Below are 13983 nucleotides of genomic sequence, written 5' to 3'. Positions count from 1 at the left end.
CTGCTGGGAATAAAGTCTAGATAGAATAAGCTAGAAAGTGTCAAAGTACCTTAAAGGAAAGTGTGTTTCCTAGAGTGTGGAGCACAGAATCAGTTACATCAGAACTTCTGCAGGACTTCCCTGGTGGTGCAGTGGTTAAGAATCCGCCTGCCAATGCAGGGGACACGGGTTTGAGCCCTGGTCCAGGAAGATCCCACATGCTGCGGAGCAGCCAAGCCTGTGTGCCACAACTACTGAGCCTGTGCTCCAGAGCCGGCGAGCCACAACTACTGAGCCCACGTGCCACAACTGCTGAAGTCCGCCTGCCTAGAGCCCGTGCTCCACAACTAGAGAAGCCACCACAATGAGAAGCCCACACACTTCAACAAAGAGTAGCCCCCGCTCGCCGCAACTAGAGAAAGCTCGTGCGCAGCAATGAAGGCCCAACAGAGCCAAAAATAAATAAATTAAAAAAAAAAAAAAAAAAAGAATCCCTGGAGATGGGAACGGGATGCTTGTTTATATTTCAGATTCCTGGACCCTTTCCAGATTGAAGGGCCCAGAACGATTGGGGCCAAAGCCTCGGCATTTTTAGCAAGCTGTCCAGGTGATTCTCACGTGTGATGAAGCAGTGCTACTGAAAGTGTGGTCCAGAGTCAAGGAGCATCAGCATGTTTGGGCCAGTCTCAAACCTACCCTTGCAGAGACTATGGGGGCAGGACCCAACAATCTGGGTTAAAACAAGTCCAGCAGGTGATTGTTTTGCAGACTGAAGTTTGAGAAGCACCAGTTTAGCCAGAGAGGGCCACAGCTGGATGAAATCAGGCGTACAGGTGCAGGTAGATGGTCCCAGTGAGGAAGGAAGGGTGGTATTTGTGCTGCATCGTGCCCCAAGAGAAGCAGGACCAGAGGCCGGAAGTTCCCTGCAGGCTGGTTTCTAGGAACTGGAGCAGCCCCCGAAGAGGCCAGCTGCCTGCGGCACTTGGAGGCCCTCTCCAGTGAGTCCCGAGACAGAGTGCTCTGACCAGAGCCAACATGGAACGGGGATGTGCCCAGCCTGTCAGAATCCCGGCCTGTCCACTGTGTGAAGCATCCCACCCAGGCACCTTTTTTCTTTCTTAAAGGGCAGAAGTGGAAGGAAGGCATTGGTCAGCACAGAAGGTGTGATATTCGTAGATGCCACAGAGAAAGCAGATCTGCAGGATTATAACCCAGGGGGTTCCCTTCTGTCGTGAAGAGTGAGGGTTGGACAGAGTTGGGAGGGGAAGATGAGGTCCCCCCGCAAGCCCTGCCCGAGCTCCCCTCTGAACCAGGATGTGGCACCCCAGCGTGCCAGGCCGACTTCGCCAAGGACAGCGGACCCTGCTGGTGGCCTCTTTTGAGAAACAGCGGAGGCCGGAGTTACCCAAAGACTGGGCCATGAGCAGATTTCTTAATTTTCAAAAAAGCGGGGAAGACTGTAGATGTTGGGAGTCAGAGTTGCGTGCTGATCTAGGACATGTGGTCGTTGGGAAGGGGCGAGGTGGGCACTAGGGCATCCGAAGGTCGAACCAGGCTCTCCCGCTGCCTTTGCTTTTCTCCTGGGGATTATTAGACGATTAAGCTGGAGGGCTCTAGGCACGCGGGGGACGCGTTAGCATTCTCGTTTGATGGAGGCCCTCTTTGTACTGTTGTGAACAAGACGAGGAAACAGGTGTCGGGCTATGGTAGAGTTAGGTGGTCCGGTAGCTGGTTGAACGCCTGTACCCGTGTGGTCCTGGGTGGGCTGATGTCGGGCTGGGAAGTGGTCGGCAGCGACAGTTCAGGAGTGCTCTTTCTGTATCACTCGCCTGGAAGAACGCAAATGCCATGCTTTCCCAATCGGTGGATATAAAAGAAAGCTGAGAGAGAGTGCTAAGATGCTTGATGTTGGTCAGGATGGCAGGAGATCTCAGTAGGCTAGAGAGACGATGGGCAGAATGGAAGAGAGAAATTTAACAGGAATCAGCATCCCATCTCCATTGTCCAGAACACCCAAGTGTTACCCATCCAGGGAGGCGGGGGGTGGGGTGGGGGGGGTGGGGTGGGAGGGAGGGGCAGAGCTACTGCCCTGTGCTCTCCAACCACCCTGGGGGCCTTTGGTTCCCAAGAGAGCGCAGAAGGAGAACGGAGTGGGTCGCAGACGCGAAACCATTTCAGGCAGGAAACAGTGGGAGAAAAATGAGACTGTTCTTTCAGAAGAGGGGAAGGCTGGAGGTGGCCTCTTGGGGAGAGGCGAAGATGGGGGGCCCGGGGGCATCGTCAGGGAACTCTGGGAATGAGCACCATCACCCTGTGAGCGGGCTGAGGCTGGCCTGCGGTCCTGCCCCAGGCCGGAAACCTTAGCAGTCCCTTCAGGTCCGAGTCCCATGGTATATTTATATAATAATGCCAACCCCAGGCTCAGAGCTGGGCCGCCTTGCACTGAATGGACCCTGTGTGAGTTATTCAAATCTTGGAAGAACAGCACGGCCTCAAGTGAGCTCAGAAATCCCCACCTGAATTGGGCCTTTTTTAAAGTTGTTTTTTTTAATCGGCATACATGCATGTGGCAAGAAATGCAAATATAAACAGTGAGCTTCATTTCTATTCCAGTTTTCCCCTCCAGAGGCAACCAGCGTTACCCAGTTTCTTGTTTAACATTCTTGTTTAACATTCCAGGGATGGGGGGGGGGGGTGGGTGGGTGTGTGTGTGTGTGTGTGTGTGTGTGTGTGTGTACGTACAGTGCTAAATTTGTACATTTTCTTTTTTTAAAACGAAGTTAGCTTAGCATACACACAGCACTACACCTTGATTAATAATGGTGATCATTTCAAACCCCCACTTACAGAGCTGGCTATTTCTAAAAAAGCTACAGAGTATCCCTTGTGTGGATCTGTTTGATTTACTTAACCAGCCTCTTGCAGGTGCATAGTTGGGGGTTCCTTCTTGCTGTTGTGGCAGATGCCACCGTTTAGTGTGTCTGGGAAACAGACTTCCAGAAGTAGAGCTTCTGAGTCAAAGCGTGTGTCATGTTTAATTTCTACATCTCTGTATTTTTAACTGGCAAGTCAGCATATTAGTGAGGGTGAATATCTGTAGTTCCTTTTCTGTAATTGTTTGCATCATTTGAGTTTCTATAAAGGTTATTGGTCTTCTTCTTATCATAAAACATTTTTCCTAAATTTGTCACTTCTCTTGTCTTTATGTTGTTTTCGTTACTTGTTTCTTATGCAGAAATTTAATTTTGTCTTTGGGGATAAGGGCTACTTCTTATGCTTAAACTTTGGTCTGGCTGAAGTTTTATTTGGCATATGGAACAGGGTAGTATCCAGCTTTTTTGTTTTGTTTTTCCATCCGACTGTGGATGGGCCTTTGGACTCATTCCCCAGGGAGGTGATCTCCAGAGACAAAGGTGTCAGGAACACAACTGCAGCTCCCCCTGTTTTTCTGAAGGCCGGTTTCTCTTTCTTCCATCAGAAAGTTCCTGGCCCATCCATCATTCGCCTCCCCAGGGTATCTCCTCACCAATGGCATCTGAGGGTTCTAGCAGATGGGTCAGACTGAAAGCAGCACCACTAGGGACCTCAGTCAGCACATGACAGCGTGCTTGGGAAAGGGCCTTTGGCCCACACCACAGGTCGCCAATTCTAGCTCTCTCCAAGGTCACTAGGCCATCATCTGGCCTCCCATTGCAGTCACCTGTGGACCCACTGACCCAAACAAATTACCATGCCCACAGAGCTGAGAACCCAGACCCACCCCATGGGGACCAGTGGCACCTTAAGGAAGCCCTTCAGCTTCCTTGAAAGCAGCATGCCTAGTTCGCCAGTGTAGCTGTGAAAGGCAACCAGAATCTTGTAGGTGGATAACAGCTCTAGAGCAGTGTTTCTCAAAGTGGGGGGTGGGGTGGGGGTGGGGGGGGGGTCCTTGGACCATTAGCATCACCTGGGAACTAGTTAGAAATGCAAATTCTGGTTCTACTGACTCAAACCCTGTGGGTGGAGCCCAGCAATGTGTTTAACAAGCCCTCCAGGTGGTTCTGATGCACACTGCAGTTTGAGAACTAGCTTGGGACCCAGCGTGGGAGGAGGAGCAGCTAACCTAGGGTCAGCAGGTGTGATTGTTAAGGGGGCCCACAGGTTTCCTCACTCTCACTGGTTGGTGGGTGCCTCTCAAACGGCAGCAGCCACTGATGAGCAAGAGTAGGCAGGTTGCCTGACAGTGTGTGGTGTAACGGCAGATCTGTGTCCCTCCTGGGCAGTTCAGCTAGCAGGAGACACGGCAGAGGGATGTGTACGGAGAGGGGCTTTGTGAGAACAGATATCCCACCGTCACCAACAGGTAAGAGCTCTAGGTTCTGGCCTTTCTCCTTCCCTTACTACTGATCTGCAAGTCACTTACCCTTTCTGAGCTCCATCTGCCCCATCTGTAGGGACAGGATTGTACCCCTCACTTGCCCTGATTCCGGATCCTGGATCAGATGAGCCTTCCTGAGGTCTCTCCTTGTTTCTAGGAATGATGATACCATACCCGGTTCCCTTGCCTGGTGAACCAGAGGTTGGAGAACAAAAAGTGTCGTTTGGGGCAGAGCCAATTTGGAGGCCGCTGTGTATAGCTTGGGGTCTGTAGGTTGGGCACAGGGAGGTAGGGGCTCTGGCTTTCCCTGTTGCTGGATGGATGGTGATAAAGAAGATACAGGCAAATAGACCTGGACCCCCCCTGAGAATGAGGTGGGAGAAGAGCTTCACCCGTGCAGCATCCCTTGTGAGCAGAAGTGGGAATGGAGCTTGGGTGAAAGGGGTTTTCAAGGAAACTCACTGGTTCATGGGTGGTGAATCCCATAATGCCCCTGGTTGCTGTTTCTGGCCGGGGCCCAGCAGGTACAGGGTGAGCTGGGCTGCCCGCCACGGGTCAGGCCTGATGCAGCTCCTCCTGCAAGGGCCGGCTTGCGGCTGACACTGTCCTCCGGTGAGACTGGTGAGAGCCCCCGGCAGAGCCTGAACACACTTTCCTTTTTCCTTTCAGATCTAACCATGAGCTACCCAGGCTACCCCCCGCCCGCAGGCGGCTACCCGCCAGCTGCACCAGGTAAGAGGGTCTGGGGCAGGCGGGGGTGGGAACGCCCTCTCTGCTCAGGGCCCAGGAGTGGAGAGGGGAGGAGTGATGGTGCTCTCCAGTTATTTCCTTGCTCCCTTCGGACCCCCACAGTGCAGCCAGGCGGGGGAGGGGCTGGAGAAGAGCTTGGACCTTGGGGCCAGGCGAGGTCAGGGTTTGAAGCCACTTCTGGAAAGCCAGGACCAGGCCAGGCCCCGATCTCTTGCCTTATTAGCTGATGGCAGCAGACAAATGTGTACCGTTCTCTGAGACTCAATTTTCTCCTTTGCAAATGGCTTCAAGCATCTCCATCACTGGGCTGGCCCAGACAGGAACACGATAGCCAGGTAGAGCCTCTGGCACAGTGTCCTCTGGAGCACTGCTAGGTGACGATTGCCCCTTGTCACTTCTCTTGCCCTGTGCTCAAGGTGTGTGGTTTCCCAGCAGCAGGGCCCCTGCAGAGGGAGGAAGTGGAGGCAGTTGCTAAGGGTCAGACGTTACTGCTGCAGCTGCTCCTGTGGCCCGATAGCAGGGAGGCTGCGCCAGCTGGTCAGGCACCCGTGTCCTACCACTGCCACCTCTGTCATCACCTGAGCAGCAAGAGAGGGAGCAGGCGGGCGATTCCGGCACCGTCCTGAGTATCCCGGAGCCCTGGGGCTGGAAAGCCAAACACGAGGACCTCAGGGCCTTTTCGCTGTCGTGGACAGGGCTGCATCTAACAGGCCAGCAGCCCGCAGGATGATGCTAGCTGCCTGTCATGGTGACAGCTGTAACATACGAATGCTCACCGGGCTCCCAGCTAAGCCCCGCCCGGCATTAACTCTCTTAATCCTCCTCACAGCAGTTTGAGGTAAACACTAATTATCCCCACTTCACCTGAGGAAACTGAGCCAGGGTGGTTGAGTGCCTTGCCCCGGGGCACATACCCCGGTCCCGATGGTTTCAGAGCTGGGGGTCTTTACTGCTGTTACCCTGTTGTCCTCCTGACAAGGACAGGTGTCTGTTTTCCATAACCGAGCCCTGTCTCCCTCTGTCCTGTCACCCTGCCTCTCCCTGCCCCTTACAGACTTGTGATGACAGCACACAGCCAGATCGGCAGGACACCCGACCCTGACGCCCACCCGCCCCCTGCCGTGGTTCTCCATCACTGTGGACTCTCAGTGGTCCCTGAGCTTGCCGCTGCCCTGGGCTTGGCACAGTGTCCCCGAGTGACCTGTCTTTATGTCTGTACTCCCACTCCATGGGGGTGAGCCCAGGAGGGCAGGTCTGCCCTTGGCCCTCCTACCTTAATACCCCACAGAGGGTCTTGGGAGTGTTTGCTGAACACCGAATTGAAGGTTCCCTCCTCCCTTCCTCTGGCAGCGGGATCTGGCTAGACTTTGTTGCCCAAGTGTTTTCCGTGTGGTCTATATAGGACTGTCCACGGCTCTGCTTGGCTTCCCCTCCGACCACCTGGGAGCTTGATGTCTCTGCCTTGTCCTGCTGGGGAACCGTGGGGGCGCCGACAAGCTTGGTGTTGCTTTCAGGTGGCGGTGCCTGGGGAGGTGCTGGCTACCCACCACCCAACATGCCCCCCATCGGGCTGGATAACGTGGCCAGCTACGCAGGGCAGTTCAACCAGGACTACCTCTCGGGAATGGTGAGTCCAGCCCTCCTGCTGGGATGGTTTCCATCAGGGCTCTCACCAGCTCACTGTCCCTCTCTGCATCTTGATTTTCCCGTCTGTAAAATGAGCGGTGGGGGAATGCATTGGGCCACATGGTCTTCCAGGTCCCTTTCAGCTCTGGGGGATTGGGTAGGGGTGGGGCCTTCGTGGAGTATGCATCGAGCACCTTCTGTGTGAGCTCAGCGTAGGGATGGAGGGGTGGGGGTGTGCACCTGTGTGTGCGTGCGTGTGCCATGTGCAGATGGCCACACGCGTGCGGGGGCTGTTGGTGCACGTGGATGACTCTCCTGGTTGGGCCTGGCAGCAGGTGCCCGGGAGCACGGGCACACATGCTACTTTTGTTGATTTGCTTGTAAAATAGCATATTTTATCATCTAAAAACAAATGTATGCGCAACGTAAACGGTGTAACCACTCCACAGTCTAAATTTGTGCCAGGCCCATTCTAGGCACTGGAGATAGAAAACTCCCAGCCTGGGAGTACTTACCGTTCCCTGGGAAGAGACAGACAGTAGCATAAGGAAACGGTGTGGTGTTAGAGCGAGTGTGGGTTCTTTGGGCACAGGGCAGGTAAAGGGGGTCAGCAGTGCAGGTAGAGGGCGTGTGGGACAAGGTGGGTGGGCAAGGTGAGCCTTGCTGAGAAGCCGGTGGTGCTTGGACTTGGCTTGAGCTGAGTGTGGTTCCTGGGTGCTCGCTGTAGGGCTCAGGGCGGGGAAGGGCAGATGGACGGAGTACGGCTGTACCCCTCAGGGGCTGTTAGTCTAAGGCTCTTGCTTCGTGGACTTTCAGGCTGCCAACATGTCCGGGACATTCGGAGGAGCCAGCGTGCCAAACCTGTACCCGGGGGCCCCTGGGGGCGGTTACCCTCCCGTCCCCCCGGGGGGTTTTGGGCATTCCCCTTCCGCCCAGCAGCCTGTTCCTCCATATGGAATGTACCCGCCCCCTGGAGGAAACCCACCCTCTGGGATGCCCTCGTATCCACCATACCCAGGGGCCCCTGTGTCAGGCCAGCCCATGCCGCCCCCTGGGCAGCAGCCCCCGGGGTCCTACCCTGGACAGCCGCCCATGACCTACCCTGGGCAGTCGCCAATGCCACCTCCGGGACAGCAGCCAGTGCCAAGCTACCCAGGGTACTCTGGGTCCGGGACCGTCACCCCTGCTGTGCCCCCAGCCCAGGTGAGTGCCAACTTTGTGCTACTCTCTGTCCAGTCCTGGCTCCAAGGGCCCGAGACATGTGGCCCAGTGTCCTCTGCCAGCAGGGCTGGGGACCGTGCAGGGGACGGGGTGGGGGGACTAGGTCCTCCAGCTCTAACTTGTAGTTCTCAGTGTCACTTTCTCACAGACTCCGCATCCCCTGTTTGTATGCCTGAGGACCTAGGGAGCCACCCTCTTTGTCGCAGCTTGTTAGATGGTCCCTGTGGGAGTTGGTCTGAATGCCTCCGGGTACTCTTCATTCGTCTGGTGTTATTTACTGCCTGGGTTTTGTAAGAACTGGTCTCAAGGCCTTCGCCCAATGGCTCTTGGTTTTCAATGCCCCGGATGCGCCCTCCCAGACTAGCTTCAGAGGATTCTTAAAACCAGCTCCTTTGGGTAGGGAAGATTGTTGGCAGTTCTTTCAGGGCTGCTCTTGGCTCGTTTTGGAGAGCAGTTCATGTTTGCAGAGCCTAGAATTCATTGTCATGGTTACACAGCCAAACCAGCCCAGCACAGGGCTAGTGGTATGTGGTTGACTACTATTTTTAGTCAGAGGGTCCATTCCCCTCCCTCCCTCACACCCACACATCCCCCTACCCCTGCCCTGCTCTGCACCCTCCCTCTCTGCCTTCCCCCTTATCTTTTCTCTCAGCTTACCTCCTTAACTCTGTTAAAACCAGTTTGTACTAGATAATCCACCAGTGGAGAGTTTTGGCAGGAAAAATCAAGTTTGCTTGGAGTGTAGCTGTCATGTCAGGAAGGAGTCCAGCAGGCAAGCGGGTCGTAGGGTCCAGAAAACAGTGCCGGGAAACGAGAGCTAGTCCGAGAGGTAACTGGGCTGCATGTACCATCGTGAAGGCTGTACACCTGCATCCCAAGGGAACACCTGTTTCTGGTGTGCACAAAGGTGGACTAAGCAGGCCCGTTAGGGAAGCCCTGATGTGTGCTGTGGTGCTGAGGCCTTGAGGAGAGGCCGCACCCCTGTTCCCGAGGCCTCCCCTTCATCAGGAGCCCGGGCCCAGGCCTGGAGGACCCAGGCATAGGGTAGATTTTCAGCATCAGGACTCAGCTCTAGGTGGGCTTCTAGCCACGGGAGCCAGGCAGACGTTTCAGTGCCAGGACAGGTAATGGTCACGTTAGGCCAACTCAGTGTCGAGTCCCCCGTGCTGTTGATTGCAGGCTCCTTCAGGTACCCCAAGTTGTAGAGGAAAGGTTATTTCCAGAGTCTGGGGCAGGCAGTCTCACATCTGGGGGATATAGCATTCTTACTGTCTGTCTGTCTGTCTGAGCAGTTTGGAAACCGAGGCACCATCACAGATGCTCCTGGGTTTGACCCCCTGCGAGACGCCGAGGTCCTGCGGAAGGCCATGAAGGGCTTTGGTGAGAGACCCCAGGTGGCGCAAGTCCTAATCACCCCCCGACTCCCTAGGCAGTTACACAGTGGCTCTGTGGGCTGGGGTCGCTGGGTGGAGGCAGCCTGGCCCCAGTGGTGGAGGAAGAGAAGGTGGATACGGGGTTGCAGTTGGGATGCCCAGGAGAATTGGAAGACCCAGGCCGGAAAGTCTGTAGCCACAGAGCATCCCCACGACCCCCAGCCCTGCCCACTCCCACCTCTCCTTCCTCCAGGGACTGATGAGCAGGCCATCACTGACTGCCTGGGGAGTCGCTCCAACAAGCAGCGGCAGCAGATCCTCCTGTCCTTCAAGACAGCTTATGGGAAGGTGAGTGTTGGCGAGATGGGGGTTGGGGGGGTGTCCCTCGTGAATTAAGGCATATCCTCTGGCACAGCCCTACTCCTGCTTTTCCTTGGGGCCTAGTGGGCCTAGATCTCCTGGACAAACCATAAGGCACATTAGGGCATTTCCTGCTGGCTCTCAGCTGATGGCATCTTCTAGAAGCAAAGGATGCTCTGAAGGAGAAATCCCAGAGTCCACAGGGTACAGAGGTTTGATGAGAGGCGCCCAGGAATCTGGGTTCCAGCCTGGCTGTGCCACAACTCACCAAGACCATGGGCAAGTTATTTCCCTCTGAAGGAAGAGGCTTTAAGTACTGAACAAATGCAAGGGGGCCGTATTTTGATTTTGGGGGCTTTCGGATCTTTAGAAAGGTAACCACTGGGTACATATAGGCTAGTGTTCTGGCCCGGTGCCTCTCCTACTTTAATGGCCATGAGTCCTCTGGGAATCTGGTTTGAATGCAAGCTCTGATCCTGCAGGTCTGGCTGGGGCCTGAGGTTTGGCTCTTCTGCAGATGCTGCTGGTCCCTGGATCTGGGATATTGTCCCTATTGGTCACCTCCTGTGGATTCTCAAAATAGGTTTTGTTTGTTTGTCTGAATGTCCAATCAGGATTTGATCAAAGATCTGAAATCTGAACTGTCAGGAAACTTTGAGAAGACAGTCTTGGCCCTGATGAAGACACCGGTCCTCTTTGATGCTTATGAGATAAAGGAAGCCATCAAGGTGTGTACGTGGGTGGGTGTGTGTGTGTGTGTGTGTGTGTGTGTGTGTGTGTACCTGTGTGGACATACAGCCCCGGGAAAGGCCTGGACCACGTGGTGTGTCTTCACTCGCTTATTAGCTACTGTTGTCAGCACGGCTCCTGGACCCTCCCGGTTGGAGTCCAAATGCTGTAGAAAGGGGAACTTCTGGTGGCTCCCCCAAGAGGCAAATGAGGCGTCATTCGTCATCAGGGAGCATCTAAGTCTCTCCACCTTAAAAACACAGTGGGGGGCTTCCCTGGTGGCGCAGTGGTTGAGAATCTGCCTGCCAACGCAGGGGACATGGGTTCGAGCCCTGGTCTGGGAAGATCCCACATGCCGCGTAGCAACTGGGCCCATGAGCCACAACTACTGAGCCTGCGCGTCTGGGCCTGTGCTCCGCAACAGGAGAGGCCGCGATAGTGAGAGGCCCGCGCACCGCGATGAAGAGTGGCCCCCGCTTGCCACAGCTAGAGAAAGCCCTCGCACAGAAACGAAGACCCAACACAGCCATAAATAAATAAATAAATAAATTTAAGAAAAATATAAAATAAAATAAACATTTAAAAAAAAAAATAGACAGAGATCTTACAAGCTCTCATCACAGGAAAAAAACAATTTAAAAAAAAAAAAAAACACAGTGGGAGCTGAGGTTGCAGAGGGAGCTAGTGATGCAGTGATAAGAGTGGGAGGTGTGGATGGTATCCTCATTCATTAGGACTCTGTTGTTAGCAGATAACAGAAACACACTTGAGGAGCTTAAGCAGAACAGCAGCCTGGCTTGGAGAGGGAGGGGGCCGGGCAGACTTTCTCTCTGGTCTCTGCTGCTTCTTGAGTGTCTGCTTCATTCTTCCATCTGCTTCTGTGCCTCTCCTTCCTTGGCACAGCATCCCTGTCGACCCCTCTCCATGTACCTGTCAGAGATCCAGCTACAGAAGAGGCCAGCTGTCCCTTGGTTCAAATTCCAAATGGGGGCAGGTTCTGATGGGCTTCGTTTGGGTTTAGTATCCCCCTAGTTCAATCAGTTATGACCAAGCGGAGGGTCCTGCACGTTTTGTACAGTCCTGTGGCTCCCAAGACCCCCAGCAGGTGTCCTGTGGATGGGGAGGGGCCGCACCCACAGGCAGGGGAGTCCTTGTGAACTGAGCAGGTGCCGCAGAAGGAATCTAACATTCCTCAGGGGCCTGATAGGCACAGTGACTTTTCTTGCCCCCACGAAGATGTTACCTGAAACTGGGTTCGCCTTTTCGTGGGTGTCAAGAGACCCAGCCAAGCCAAAGAGCGAGACAAGGAAGGATTTATTAACTTGCAGCAAGTAAGAACATTGGGGATCTTTCCCAAAGCCGGATCTCCCGGAACTGCAAAATTGGGGAAGTTTTAAACTAAAGGCACATGCATATTCATGAAGGGGCTTGGGTGGTCCACAGAGTCCAAACTTGAAAAGGTCAACATCATCATCCCTTAGGTTCCAGTTGATTTGGTGGTTGAGTGCCCAAGGGGGTTTAAATTCTGCCAACAGCTCAAGAAAGTGCTTCAGGTTAGTCTTTGCCATTGAAACAGAGCTGGGAGTCTTTACATCTGATTTGTTATCTTTCCTGTTGTTCTTTTGTTCCTTTAAGGGTGAGTACTGTGGCCAGGCTTAGATCACAAGATAGCTTAGGCTAAAAATGGTTTCTCTTATGTCAAGAAAGCCATTCCTGGTTCTTTTGCTCCGGGGACACCCTACTCTGTCTGCCGGCAGTATCACTTCCATTTTATGGTCAAGGAACCTGAGGCACAGAGAGGTGAAGTGACATGCCCAAGGTCACACAGCTAGTGACCAGCAGAACCAAGATTCAACCTGACATAGAAACCAGGCTACTGACCCTGTCCTCTGCCTCCTGACTGTCCCTGACTCGGTCATCTCTTCCATCCTCGATGTTGTTGCCTTCTCCTAGGTGTCTCCAGATGCTCCACAGTCCACTCTAGGACTCACGTTTTCCCACATGTCATGCTCTCGCTTTAAACCCATTTTCTCAGTTGCTTCTCATCTCATTCATGGGCTGAACTTGGAATAAAACAGATCCAGGTCCACCTCTCAACCCCACCATTTACTGTGTGGCCTTGGACAGGTTACTACACTTCTCTGATTCTCAGTGTCCTGGCGGGTGGAATGGGGATGATCCTTCCCATGATCTCTACTTATCACCGAGTTGCTGTTATTACTGGTACTTTCCTGGGACTGCAGAGGGGAGGCTGGCTGCTTCAGGCCCTGGCAGCAGCAGCAGCACGATGGGCGGGTCTGTGTCTGTGGCCTCTGTCTCTGGGGTTTGTGCCCTGGGGGATCCTGAGTGCCAGGGAGGAGGCTGTAACCAGCCTGTGCTTTGTTGTGCTCTCTGCCTCCCAGGGGGCAGGCACTGATGAAGCCTGCCTGATCGAGATCCTCGCCTCCCGCAGCAATGAGCACATCCGGGAATTGAACAGAGTCTACAAGACAGGTTAGGCTGGCCCCGGGGCCCTCTGCCCCTTGCAGATCCCTGTGCTTTTAGGGCCTTGGCCACACCCTCTCCCAGGGCCTCTCTTCCTTCCTGGCCTCCTTATCTCCCGCCACCCCCGACACACTGGGATTCCCTCCCAGACCCAGCCCTGCCTGCTGTTTACACAGGAGCAGGTGACTGAGGTAAAGGAGGGCTGGGGAAAACTTCCTGGGCGTGGTTGGGGCCAGGTCAGCCGGGAAGTCACAGCCCCTCCTGATCTCCAGTTGTTTGTTCCTGGGGGCCATGTGGGCCACCTGTCTCCTCATGCCAGCGCCCACTGTTAACTGTGTGCAGTGCGCAGCTTGGTCCACTGGGCTACAGGGTGGCCCTTTCCTGTGTCTCCCTTTTAGAATTCAAAAAGACCCTGGAGGAGGCCATTCGGAACGACACGTCAGGGCACTTCCAGCGGCTCCTCGTCTCTCTCTCTCAGGTACCTTTCCCAGGGCAGAGGTCGGGCCTGCAACAGGGAGAGGTGGATCTCTGGGCCATGGGGAGGAGGAACAGGGAGGGAGGGGTGCGACTCCAAGGAGTGACCTTGACCTCACAGCCTGCTTCCTTTCAGGGAAACCGGGATGAAAGCACAAACGTGGACATGACGCTCGTCCAGAGAGACGTGCAGGTGAGTGTGATGGCCGCTCACCTGGCTTCCTGCGCAGGGGGGGTGTCTTCCACTTTCTTGTGTCACAAGGGAGGAGTTCTGGGATTGAAAGAGCAGCAGATAGGAGTGGATTCCAGATGCTGTGAGTTTCTCAGGGCTCTGCTGCTTATCGACTGTGTGACCTTGAGCAGGTCACCCCACCTCCCTAGGCTTCAGTTTCCCCACCTGTAGGAGGGAACATGTGGGATAATAAATATTACAACAGTTGGTAGATCAGTTATGGATGTGGGATTTCATGTGACTTGGTACTTTTCTTGTGTCTGGTTGCATAGACCATTATGTTTGCAAATGGAGCAGAATTCACACTTGCCTATTAAGTTTTGGAAAATTTGAGCCTAGAAACCAGCTGTCACATTAGTTGTGCAGCCTTAGAATGCTGCCCTTGTCCCCAGCCTGAT

At 54.3% G+C, this 13983-nt stretch overlaps 1 protein-coding gene across 4 annotated transcripts in view; it reads left to right on the top strand.

The window, feature by feature from the left end:
- ANXA11 (annexin A11) overlaps nt 1-13983 on the top strand; it is a 39972-nt gene that overhangs the window by 17545 nt on the left and 8444 nt on the right. Inside the window, exons 1-10 of one of the 4 annotated variants that reach the window (XM_057530933.1) lie at nt 4259-4321; nt 5006-5068; nt 6601-6713; nt 7529-7915; nt 9226-9313; nt 9560-9654; nt 10281-10394; nt 12798-12888; nt 13278-13357; nt 13490-13546. In XM_057530933.1, coding sequence (XP_057386916.1) covers nt 4270-4321; nt 5006-5068; nt 6601-6713; nt 7529-7915; nt 9226-9313; nt 9560-9654; nt 10281-10394; nt 12798-12888; nt 13278-13357; nt 13490-13546 — 1140 coding nt within the window. In that variant the 5' untranslated portion in view covers nt 4259-4269. Of the gene's footprint in view, nt 1-4258; nt 4322-5005; nt 5069-6488; nt 6714-7528; nt 7916-9225; nt 9314-9559; nt 9655-10280; nt 10395-12797; nt 12889-13277; nt 13358-13489; nt 13547-13983 lie in introns of those variants that run through there. The other 3 variants (XM_007184200.3, XM_057530934.1, XM_057530935.1) reach the window with 3 other exon arrangements.

This window comes from Balaenoptera acutorostrata, chromosome 16 (assembly GCF_949987535.1).
Source record: "Balaenoptera acutorostrata chromosome 16, mBalAcu1.1, whole genome shotgun sequence".
Taxonomy (NCBI): Eukaryota; Metazoa; Chordata; class Mammalia; order Artiodactyla; family Balaenopteridae; genus Balaenoptera; species Balaenoptera acutorostrata.
The sequence above is the reverse complement of the archived record's forward strand: the minus strand, read 5'-3'. Positions and strand labels throughout refer to the sequence as shown.